The sequence below is a fragment of the Hippoglossus stenolepis genome, chromosome 24 (genome assembly GCF_022539355.2).
Source record: "Hippoglossus stenolepis isolate QCI-W04-F060 chromosome 24, HSTE1.2, whole genome shotgun sequence".
Lineage (NCBI taxonomy): Eukaryota > Metazoa > Chordata > Actinopteri > Pleuronectiformes > Pleuronectidae > Hippoglossus > Hippoglossus stenolepis.
The window spans coordinates 2,816,470-2,828,948 of NC_061506.1; the positions used below are offsets into that span (position 1 = coordinate 2,816,470).

At 44.4% G+C, this 12,479-nt stretch overlaps 1 protein-coding gene across 2 annotated transcripts; it reads left to right on the forward strand.

Annotated features, from left to right (window-relative positions):
* Positions 1 to 4,295: 4,295 nt before the first annotated feature.
* LOC118103233 (cysteine/serine-rich nuclear protein 3) lies at positions 4,296 to 10,037 on the forward strand. Of its 2 annotated transcripts, none has more exons than XM_035149956.2 (5): positions 4,296 to 4,696; positions 6,023 to 6,196; positions 6,840 to 7,096; positions 7,310 to 7,621; positions 8,338 to 10,037. In XM_035149956.2, the coding sequence occupies exons 2-5, from the start codon at positions 6,049 to 6,051 to the stop codon at positions 9,397 to 9,399; spliced, it is 1,779 nt and encodes a 592-aa protein (XP_035005847.1). In that variant the 5' UTR covers positions 4,296 to 4,696; positions 6,023 to 6,048; the 3' UTR covers positions 9,400 to 10,037. The 2 variants fall into 2 exon arrangements, with proteins under 2 accessions (XP_035005847.1, XP_035005848.1); XM_035149957.2 differs by having other exon boundaries at positions 7,310 to 7,606.
* Positions 10,038 to 12,479: the final 2,442 nt, after the last annotated feature.

The following is a 12,479-nucleotide window of genomic DNA, read 5'->3' on the forward strand; positions in this document are numbered from 1 at the left end:
ATTTCTATGGCTTAGTTGTGACCCAGATCTGTCAAATAGCAGAAGTGCTGTATAAATACAGATATTATTATTATTATTAAGTCTTATTTCTCATCTCTTACCGTCACATGCCTGTTTTCTGTTTTCCAAGCCAATGCCGCCATCTGCTGTTCACTACCTGGAAGTGCAGCAGAGGAATATTAAAATAAAGGTTCAATCAAATAAAAACATTACAGGGAAAAATACTATTAATATTACATCAGAAAAAAATCTCAACTATCTCAGCTTCATCTAGGAAAGAAAGCTTGTATTCACGTTTGTGTTAAAGTTGCAAATGTGGAGAAAATCCACTTTATCGTCCTTTAACAATTAAAAGCACGTTTGTGTGTATTGTAAACAATCAAATTTATCTAAATTTACAATGCATGAAATAAAAGTCTTCAAAATGAGACAAATAAACAGGGTGATATTTGCTAAAATGAACAATATGTTATAATAAAATAGGGAAACAGTGGTTTGTTCCCCTGATAGAACAGAAGCATGAGGCTCAGACACATTCTGCCTTTCACCAAATACAGCTTTTAATAAAATAATATAATTGATGCCATTTATTTCCCCCCTGAGTTAAAGAAACTCCCTGAACCCATCCTCTTTATGTCTGTCGCTCTCACACTCTCACACACACTCTCACACACTCTCACACACACACACACACACACACACACACACACACACACACACACACACACACACACACACACACACACACACACACACACACACACACACACACACACACACGGGTCTGTGGGTCACTGTACAATGAGACAGCTGAGCCAGTCCTCCCAGTCCCTGGGGAAACAATTACACCGGAGCAGAGGCAGTGGAGTCGGACAGGGGGCTGGGAATTAATGATGGGCTCATGACCGGCTGCCACTGGCTCATGACTCAAACTGGAGGAGAAGCTCATACACAGAGAGGATGGCGTCCCCTGCTGGTAGGTACATGGTACTGCTGTTTCTGTGTCCTGTCTGATTATCATTAAATATAAAGTTCCTACATGAGAATCATCACATAGTTCATAATGCAATTAGAAATAAAGGAGAAGTTAAATATAGATCTATATTTCTCTAAAACATCTGGATCAAGTAGAGGTTTAATTACTGCAGCTTTAACATCACATGTTAATAAAGATAAACTGATTAGATCTGAGAGTTAATTCAATATAATTAATCTATCTATCTATCTATCTATCTATCTATCTATCTATCTAAAGTTCAGTATACGGAGACTTTACTACCATCTAGTGGTGAAATTGCAGATTGCAACCAGCTGAACAGAGGAACCTACTTTTGCTTCAGGTGACATTAAAACATGAAAGTCTCTCTTCACAGTCAGTGTTTGAATGAATCTAGATTAAAAATAAAAATATATATCTGTGTGTGAAAGCTTGAGTCCAGTTAAGGGACTGTTGGGCCTCAACCTACGTTTCAGCCACGTATTTCAAAGTTAATAATATTATTTATTGCTGGATCCTGAGTGGACGTGTAGAGTCAGTTCATCCTGAGCCACATGCATCAGCTCAGACTGAGAGAAGAACCTGGACGGGACAGAAAACCCATTAAATCACATTTTTTCAATTTTTCATAACGATGAGGACATTGTATTCTAGAAAACAAACCATAATCACTTCTGAGCTGATAATTATCTAAATGCACACTTTTCCTTATTCGTACCCATTGTTCAGACACACAGTGAAAAAGCCAGACCTCCACCATCCTTCTCCTCCCCCACAACCCCCTCCAGCTGCCTCCTCCTCCTCTTCCTCCTCTGATCAACCACCCCCCTCACCCACCCACCCCCCCTCCCTCTCGTGGCCTGTTGCCATGGAAGCTGATTGGAAGGCTCACTCTGTCTCTCCCCGCTCGTTGCCACTCCATCCTCGCCGAGGAGAAAACAAAAGCGAGTCGGAGCTCGGCACTAAACCAAAAAATAAAAAATGAACTAAGACAAGACGTCCATCTCAATTTCTTCATTTTCGTGCTTCGTTCAAACACAAGAAGAAGAAATGTGAAGCCCTACGACTTCAATACTTTATCTTTGTCCATGTAAACTCAAGGCTGAGGCTTTAAATTTATTTATTTTCGTTATTTTTCAAACCAAACACGACTGTAATGGGAGAAGTGAACGTTCAGGGTCGAGCATCGCTATAGCAACAATGTTTCAGGTCGAGTGGTTGAAAGCTTTGTTGTGTACATTGATGTTTGGTGCTGTTTGTCTGCTACAAATACGGCCTGTTTACAATATGGCTGATATTTTCAATTTGCGAATAAAAAAAACAGCACAAACAGACTTTAAAGAGACTGTTTCCATTCATACATGAAAAGTATATAAATGTCATATTTCCATCATGTTAGCTTCGTAATTACATCGTCTTTTCCCCCGTTTGCACCCATTGATAATTAAAGATGGACGACACGTCTCCCTCCGTCCACAAAAGAAGCTAAAATATCACGTAAACAAAAGCTGCCAACTTGCGCATTTGGAGACAGAGTCCATCATGATGTCTTTTCCTTTATATGGCATCAAATAACAAAAAATGTACAGACTTTAAGGATTGGTCCTTCTGTTAACCGCCACCAGGGAGCGATCTGTGTCACCTTTATGGTCTATGCTGCCACCTGGTGGTCATTGTGACAAACTACAACATCTGAGTGGAATCGCACATTCAGGCTTAATTTAGGTTCTTGAGACGTCTTTTAAAAATGGAAATCTGCACAAAGCTGCTCAAATCTTTAGAAATTGTTTGTTTATCTGTTAGTGAACAGGATTATTAACTTGTCTTAATTAACTTGGTGGGAGGCTGTGGAACGAGTTCAGGAGAGAACCCATTAAATGTTGGTGCGGCTGCAGGACTTTTAAAAGACGATCTTTAACATCGTGAGACATTTTTGTTGATTTCTCAGAAAATAACTCACGTGACTTGATGAAAACTTCACCTGTGTGTGTGTGGAATTAGTTGCGGATACAAATAAAAAATGGAATCAGTTAATGTAAATGTGGTTTCATGAGGGGACTGTCCGGCCTTGTGTGTCCTTCTAGTTTTCATTTTGGAAAGAATCAACTCAGGGCCACAGCCACACTGAGGACAATAGCTGGGTCCTGGTTCAGGGGCCACAATCGGTCCACGGAGGAGCTGGCCTTCGTGGGCCGATGAAGGCCGAACTGAGATGAGATGGACTGTTCTCACCTTTCACCCGAGACACCACGATCCACCCAGTGGATCCTTGGAAATGGGACAGAGCAGTTTCCCCTCCGTGACGCAGTCGGTCTTCAAACACAGCCTCTGAACGGATGCAGCCCCTGAAGTGAGACACAGACAGTGAGGTCATGGTGTGAGACCTTCATCCCATAATGAAATTCACAGAAAATAGATATGAAAACAGAAGCATCATGTGATCCAAACTCCATTAAAACAGCTAATTGATTCTAATGTTGTTCCTGATCAGTTTTACATTCCTTGTGATGGTGTATTTATTGTGTGATGAGTCATTGTGTATTCAGTGTGTTATTCCATCTATGTAAGCTTCAGGTGGTGTCTACTGTCCAATAGGAGACAGAAATTGGGTTTATATTCTGTCATTTTCTGTCTTCATGACGTCAATTATAACATGATGGGATTTTCTGATCATTATCTGCTTTAAATTGTGTCTCTAGCTCTATTATATGTGGAGACATCTTGGAAAATGTGTTTTTCAGACTATATTTTTGTCAACTTTGACCTCTGACGCTTCCAAATCAATATTCCCATAAACTCTGGTGAAAACAGACCGGGCTGAAAACTATTAAATCAAGGCATCACATGGACATATGCTTTAAAACCTTTTTCCTCAAACAGCTCTGAAAAAGTTACCTGTTTCTGTACTTTATGTATTTTAGTCTCTCATATCGGCCTCATGTGTGTATTTTGTTAACTTTCATAGACAAACCAACAGTGAAGATGATTGATTTCCATCATTGTGTCAGTTTCCTCTGATCCTATTCGCTTTGCTATGGATTTAAATTTCAAATTAGCTTTTCGAAAAAAATTTAAGAGGACGCCACATGTCATTTTGTGTTATAAACACCCTGCAAATATATCAGAGTGAGAAATTACACGTTATTGGGAGAAACTCGTGGCTTAATACTTGATATTAGAGTTAATGATCCTCCGGAGAGAAGGCAGAATCTACACTTTCCACCCCCACCCCTTCACATCCACCAGCACATCTACACCCTCCCCTCTCTCTCTCTCTCTCTCTGTGATCTCCAAGGGCTCGCTTCACCTCAGTCAAGCTCCAGCGCTCCAGCCGGCAGCAGCATCGGGCTAACAAGTCTTTGTGAGGAGAGAGAGAGAGAGAGAGGGAGGGAGAGAGAGAAAACAGGAAGAGGAAGGGAGGAGGGGGTGCAGACGGTGAGAGAGCTGACAGCCTGAGCATAGGATGAGGGTGCACAGGGAGAAAGCATAAGATAGACAGAGGCAGAAGTGCTCAGTGCTGCACAATAGTGCCAGAGGCTGCTGGAGAGAGAGAGGGAGGGAGAGTCAGGCATCATGGCAGCGCTCACTGCATCATCACGACACATGGGGATGTTTGGCTGCCGCTGCTGGTGAACACCGTGTGATGCAGAGGAGCGACTCGAGGACTTCCTGGAAACCAGAGGCGAGCCGAGGAAACAGGTCAGTGACGGTCAAAGGTAGAGAGAGGGAGAGAGGGAGAGGAGGGGGGGTTCATCCCAGCACAGGGGGGTGAAGGGGATTTACATGAGTCAATGAGAAATCCCCCCTTGTTAGTGTTTGGGATGTGGACATGCATGGGGAGTGGGAGGCTGCGTGTGCATTCAGACACGTGAGTGGTTTTGTGCATGTGTGTAGTGTCTTCCTGTTTCTACTGATTCTCCCTGCAAAGCAATGAGCAGGACTGAAAAACCTCAGAGGGTCTGGATGGAGAAGAGGGAGGAAATAATAAAGAAATACAGAAATAAGAGGGTGAGACATTCAAATGAAAGTGTTTGGTAATGAGGAGCTGCAAAGGAGGGAAGTGTGTGTGGCAGTGTGGGTAGTAAGAGAGGGAGCAGGGAGACAAAGCCAGTCAGAGAGGAGAAGCTTGGCCCAGCATCCAGCTCTGCTGCATATGATGTAATCCTCCACCAGTCCAAGCAGACAGCTCAACACTTTCAACAAATCTGAAATTGAAGTATCCACAAACTGCGGAGGGCTCGGTAACACCACACTTCCCAGTTTGTGAGAGGATTTACAGCAACCAATGGGAAAGGAGAATAAACGACCATAACACGTCTTGATTGATTCTCTACATTTGAATGACACTTAATTCTCGAGTGCGAAGTTCTGCTCAAAACATCCTGAAGTTTAGATTCTTTCCTTCTGAGCTCCACTCGTTTCAGTTTGAGCCTTAAAACCACAAGATCCCATCGTTTAACGTTCCTCCAGCCACTTACTGTGAGTCCACTACAGAGGTTTATATTAAGTCCTGCATAATCGAGTGGTCGTGTGGTAAAGCCAAGCGATGGATGGAATTGGCTCAACGTTAATCTCGACCCCTGAGGGGGAAGATTCCCGCTTCCTGTCTCGTCAGGCCTGAGAGTGACTGTGCTGGTTTAACCTGGTTTGAGAATCTGTTACAAATAAAAATATAGAGTAAATTATGATTTTCAAGCTCGTTTTAACCAGATTTGATTCCTAATGTTTTGATTTGTGAATTTGAATTTCAACAGAGTTCAATATAAGATTGTGCTTTTCTAACTCATTTAAAATAGTTTGATGACCTTGGTTCCTTCTGCAGTAAAATGGGGTTTTGATGAATTAAAAAATTGCAAACTCTTTACTCCACTTTGCAATATGTGTGGGTCATAAAGTGGATTTTCTTCCCACAGTTTTTAAAGTTTGCCAACTTAGTCTCAAAAGCCTGGGAAAGAAGTCAGAAGTATCTTGCATCACCTGGGTTGCATGATTCTGTCGTGATCCATGAATCTGTGGTCTGTGCAGGTGTGACGTGCGGGAGGAGCCACAGGATGAGTGGGATTCTGAAGAGGAAGCTCGAGGAGGGTCCGGCCCCCTACCTCTCGCTGCAGGGCTCTGAGGATGACGAGGTTTCCTGCAGCGACAGCGGCAACAGCAGCGACAGCCTCAACCATCCCGTTCCCTCTGGGCTGCTGGACTGTAAGACCACATCACCACACCTCCACGTCACCACGTCACCTCACGTCACCACGTCACCACATCACCACATCACTACATCACCACACGTCACCGTAAACGTATCGGTGAAACAAGACAACTCACTCTTTAGTGTCCATTGCAGTCATTGTGTATAATTCGTACGTAATAAAATAATATGGCAGCAAACGTTTTGCATTCAAGATTAAAATGGTGAAGATTTAAATGATAGAAATCTTTCCATTACATATTTAGTGGTTCTGAGTATAAAGAGTGTAGTTAGTTTCACCCCTCAATACCTATAGGATACGATTCATCTTTTATTATATAGACACACGTGTGGAGTCCCCCAAGGATCTATTGTGGGGCCACTCTAATTTTCTATATACAATGCATCAGAATATCTCCCTCAAACCTGACCACACTGCAGATGTAACACAATTGTTGTCGTCTCTTGACTGTTCCCATTATGCGCATGATTAAATGGGGTGACTGGGTTATTTTATTCTGGCAAGACAGAACAATAGCATCTTAGTTTATTAGGTTCATGATGTATAATTATGAAACAGGTTTAGCTTGACCCAGACCTTTAATAAAAGCTAATCGACAATTAAAGTCCAGACCCGACTCTGTGTTTCTATCCCAGCTTCTCTGCAGCAGCACTCAAAGCGACTCCGGGGCCGCAACGTGCACTTTGAGAGCGTGACAGTCTACTACTTCAACCGGCGGCAGGGCTTCACCAGCGTGCCCACGCAGGGCGGCAGCACCCTGGGCATGTCGCCACGTCACAGCGGGGTGAAGCGCTTCACCCTCAGGGAGTTCGCCATGGAGCAGAAGAGGAGCCACCGCAACATGCTGAGGGATCATCTCAAGGAGGAGAAGCTCAACGCCATCAAACTCAAAGTCCGTGGGACAACTGACTCATAAAAAGTTCCATTACCTAATTTATTAACCATGATTTTTCCTTCATCAAAGCCTATTTGCTTAAAGGGTAACTGCTAATATAGGACAGTTATAGGATATAGGAATAAAATAAACTTTTTAGTTTTCTCTACATATGATTATCCTGAAAGATCTAATGTTTGTCCATTTAACGTAAGTCTCCACTTCCTCCAGATGACAAAGAACGGCACCGTGTCATCCGTGGAGGCCGACACCCTCACGCTCGATGACATCTCTGAGGACGACCTGGACGTGGACAACACAGAGGTGGACGATTATTTCTTCCTCCAGCCTCTGACCACCAGGAGACGCCGCGCCCTCCTCCGGTCCTCGGGGGTCCGACGCATCGACGTGGAGGAGAAGCACGAGCTGCGTTCCCTCCGCGTGTCCCGGGAGGAGTGTGGGTGCCGGTGCCGCGGGATATGTGACCCTGAGACGTGTGCTTGCAGCCTGGCCGGCATTAAGTGCCAGGTAAATGGAACTGTGGTGAGGCCCATCTATAATACTCAAGTGTTGTTCACGTCTGTCTGAAGAACTTTAAACTTAAATCAATATTCATTTGTTCTTATTCGGTCAAAAGTCCAGTTAGGAAAAGTAAGAATTTTGAGTTTGGGTTATTTTTGGGTTCTGACTTAAATCTATACTGGTGCTACTCTTGTAGTCACGACCTCTGACCTTTACATTTTCTTTCACGAGCTGTGACGTGTGTCCACATCCTAACCACAAGCTCCTGAGTTCTATTTGAACACAACAATACTAACTCCACATCAATATATGCATACAGCTGCATTATAGGTCATACACCCTGCCTCCTCCATGTAAGCAGATGGGACATGGTGCAAACTGAAAGGTCTAGGTACTGTGGTTTCTGTAGTGGATGGTGTCACACCACAAAAATTAATATTTTTGTTTTACCTCTTCTACCAGACAGTTATGTATTATTGAATTTATCTTCAAGGTTTTAGAGGATTTTTCACAAACAAATGGGTGAATCATTTTTTTAATAAACAGTTGACTGCTGTCTGATTTTCGGGGGTATTGACCACATGAAGTTCTTCTGCATCAAGATGTATGAAAATATTAAAGAAACCAAATATAGATTGTGCGGTTTTCTGGTCAAACATGAGCAGCCCTGGTCATGTTGACCTGTGCTGTTACTTCTGTCCCACACCTGTGCACTGAATCAGGATTTCTGTCCGCAGGTGGACCGCATGTCATTTCCCTGCGGCTGCACCAAAGACGGCTGCAGCAACGGCACAGGACGCCTGGAGTTCAACCCGGTCCGGGTGCGCACCCACTTCCTGCACACCATCATGAAGCTGGAGCTGGAGAAGAGCCGCGACGAGCAGCATCAGCAGCAGCAGCCAGAGCAGCAGCTTGTAACCAATGGCAACGGTTACCATGGAGACTCCTCCTTGGTCCGGCAGCAGCAGCAGCAGCAGCCGAACCTGCAGTTTCCACTGATGAGCGCCACGCCGCACATTCCCATCATGCACCTCCAGAACACAGGCGACGCAGATTTACATCTAGATGAGGAGGAGGAGGAGGAAGAGGAGGAGGAGGAGGAAGACGAGGAAGAGGATGAAGATGATGAAGCGTATGAGGAAGACGAGGATGGCAGCAGTATGTGCAGCGGGCTGTCAGACTGCAGCACGCACAGCTTGGAAACAATCGACCCCGAGGATGGAGAAGAGGACGAGGAGGATGAGGAAGATGAGGAGGACGAGGACGAGGAAGATGAGGAAGAGGAGGAGGAAGACTGGGAGTGTTCACTACCTCCGCCCTACTCTGTCCCACTTCCTTCTGTGCTGAGTTACTCCAACAACACACTCATGAGCCTCAGTAACCCCTTCCACAGCACCCCCCCCATGCAGCACTATCAGATGGACGGCTCAGTGAAGGACACTCCCGCTTTCCTCAGTGAAAACGCCACCGCCGCCCCCACCCTCCCCACCCTCCCCACAGTGGAGACCGCACTCGAGGCCGAAATAAACACTGAGCCCCACTGCCGAACGTTCCCAGGCCCCACAGAGTCCCTGACACTCCAGACCCGTTCACATGTAGACACCCGTGAGACGAGCACCGCAGCCAATGAGCGGCCGCGCTCCACAGACCTCCAGAACGGTCCAGACGACCATGACTCACACACTGAGGCTGTGGAGCAGACAGGGGAGGAAATAGGAGAGCCATTACAGAAGCGGCTGAAAGAGCAGGGAGCCGAGCCCGATGGAAAGACAGACGCGTCGTGCTCACAGAGCGCCTGATGATTCAGACCCTTCAGAAAGGGAGCGCTTGTTATTTGGAAATCTTTATTCAAGAATTGTGACCTTCCAGCGTCGGAGGTTTATTCTTGATAAGTGCACTTCCAAAGAGAGAGGGTGATCTCATTCTAGCTCAGTTTGTCTGGAAACCTTTTCAAGATCAACTGGCCAATAAAACAGTGTTTCTGTATCTTACCTGTAACTACATGAAGTATCACTTCTGCCTTGTTCTGAAGTCTTTGATTATTACAGCATGTTTTCTGGATGTGGGGCGTCAGTGACTGATCCATGAGATTGTGAGGTGCCCGTATCGTTTCACTATTCCCCATCGTGCTGGTGTGTCACCCCCGCTGCTAGTCGTTCTTGGATGCCTGTCTGTATCGCATGTGTTCTGTTTGGACTCTCACACAAACTGTAAAATGATAAACGATGTCACTGGCAAAACAACAGCATTCGTATGAATTATAGACAACACAGTGGACACGAGTTGTGTTTTTGTTCCTGTTCTGTGCTCAGTTTTTATCCACGCTCGCAGTGTAGCGGACTATCGCATGGATTGCTTTAGATTTGGTTTAGAAATGTATGTTCCCCGCAGGAGGTATTTCATTAACGTATCAATAAATATTTTTATATTAACAATGCATGACATGGAGTGTTGATTCTTACACATGTCCACCGTGTTTCTATATCTTCTGCCGACTGTTTCCATCAGTGTTTTGTTTACGCAGCTTCTCTTGCCTGCAGCCTCTGGAGGTATGACTAATTGCAAACTTGACTTTTCCATCTAGAGAAATCATCACGCTATGATTTCACCGTGTCCAATATTTCCAATTAAATATCTACAACATTTCCACCTGCCTCAGAATTGCTTTACATTCCAAATTAAGACAATAAACAGCGACAAATCACGACTTAGGTAAGGTGTCATTTCTCTTTAAAACCACAGCACCTCCTCCATGAATCTCAGTTTTTAATAACTCCACCACTGACACTTTGCCAATATGAACGTCAATCATTCTTTTCCTCCTCTAAATAACACCACAATCATCCCGTTGTTGGTGTCAATCGAGCTTACGTGTGTGTTCCTTTTATTAAAATAAGAAGAGGAATATTTGTCTGTGCATGTTATTGATCATTTTACAGTCCTGTGAACAATGTGATAAAACTGCACTATTTAATTCTGTTATATAAATCTGACTAACAAATAAAGATATAAAATCCACTTAATAATCCACTTCAGGGAAAAGTGATAAATCCTCCAATGTGCTGTATTTTATTTTTCCACCATCAGATGGCGTCTGCTGCTCAACATCTGACTTCATCTTCCCTCTGACGTCCCTGAGCACGAGGGGGTTCAATCCATTTTTTTTCTTTTTGTCTGACGTCAGTAAATTTGTTGATTACATGATTTCTGCCTCACGGTTTTGTTCCGAACATCAGTTGTCAAACGAACGCGTCTTTTTCTGTCACTGAAACAAAGGATGGTGTGATGATCCTCTGACGTCCACACACACCTGTACTGTTCTGTCCCTGTTATCTCAATCTGATTCCACCCCGAGCCCCCACTCGCCTCATATCCTCTAGAGAGCGCTGCAGAGTTAATAACACTGTGACCAGACCTGTTCCCCTCACGTATAGAGACGTATTTTCATGGCTCATTTCATAACCACACAACAAACACAGCAGGTGCCGGTCACAGCAGAGACTGAATGTACCTACAGGCGAGAGTGTGCAGCTGAAACGTGCAGTTACACTCTGCACGTTGAATATCATCAGGAACACAAGGTCAGCGGTTGACCTCCGCCTTTTCTTATACAATCCAACCATTAAGGTCCGTGTCGGTGGGGGTGGGGGGGTGGGGGGGTGCAGCAGGAGGGGAATGCCCGCCCCAGCAAGGTATGGTGGGTAAAGTGAGCCCAGAGACGCCGCTGATCAATCACAGACACAGAGAGCTGTGATGTGAGGTTGCCAGGCAACAGGCCGGGAGAAGCAGGCACAGGAGCAGCAAAGTGTTCGGAGGGAGGAGGAGGAGGGGGGTGTGGGGCTGATGGGTGGGGGTAGTCTCGGCTTTTTCACCTCCGACTCCCTCCCGTCTATCCCAGCACCACCTCCTCCTGTGTGCTCGATGTAGACGAGACGCTAAAGACAGGAAACACTGACGAGTACTTGTATAAGCAAACACTGAATATGCTCAAATGTTAATGTATAGAGTCTGTTTAAAGGACACACTGTCCATTTTACACAGTCTAACATAATTACATCCTCCTGAGGACGATAAGCTCATTCTATCCTGGATCTAAAAAAAACTGTATTTCAAGATGACAGCTAAAGTATAGGTCTTATGGGACATGGATCAAACTGCTCAATTTCCCAGTAAGTTTGGTTTTAATTAGTAATTTGATGCAATTAAAACGGGATGAAATGCAAACGTGGCGCTACAGCAGGTCACAGGTGGGCTGCAGCCATGTCACAGCCCCAGTCAAGCCCCCTCAGGGATTATAGAAGGCTATATTTTTTATTTAATAATAAATATATAAATAATAAATACTTCTTAAAAGTGAATAACCACACAGCGACTTGTTGCATATATAATAAATTCACTTCTTTTCATTTTGCTTTTTCATGTGTTTGTGTTGTGGCTGCACGGGAGCTGTCCGGTGCTGAAAAAGGTTTTTGTCATTTCCTCCTGGTCACTAATAGTTTGTTGATTAATCTTTGGCCAAATTGATTTAGAAAACAATATCTTTATCAGAACTTAACATCAAAACTGGAGATAACACTCCCAAGTTATTAAAGCAAACTATGTTATTTTTTCATTGCTCCAGCCACTTTATCTCTTCATGCACAGATTTCAGGATCTTTTCTTCTGAACATTGTCGAATAATTTGTAAAGGTGCATCAGCTGAGACTGACTTACGACTTACATCGGCGGGACCTCGCTCCCGTGGCTCCACCCCTCCTGAACAGACTCTGGCTCCAAATGACGTCACTGACACAACATGGCTATCGTGGCTTCTTTTCTGGATAGTGGGAGGAAGTGCATCTTTATTTACAGTCTACGATTCAAAACATTCAGTCTGCTG

Bases quoted from the DNA above. Each gene is read 5' to 3' on its own strand.
- LOC118103233 (XM_035149956.2), top strand. From the start codon at position 6,049: ATGAGTGGGATTCTGAAGAGGAAGCTCGAGGAGGGTCCGGCCCCCTAC. The intron at 7,097-7,309 runs GTCCGTGGGACA...CACTTCCTCCAG, and splicing joins TCAACGCCATCAAACTCAAA to ATGACAAAGAACGGCACCGT. The intron at 7,622-8,337 runs GTGAGGCCCATC...TTCTGTCCGCAG, and splicing joins GCCAGGTAAATGGAACTGTG to GTGGACCGCATGTCATTTCC.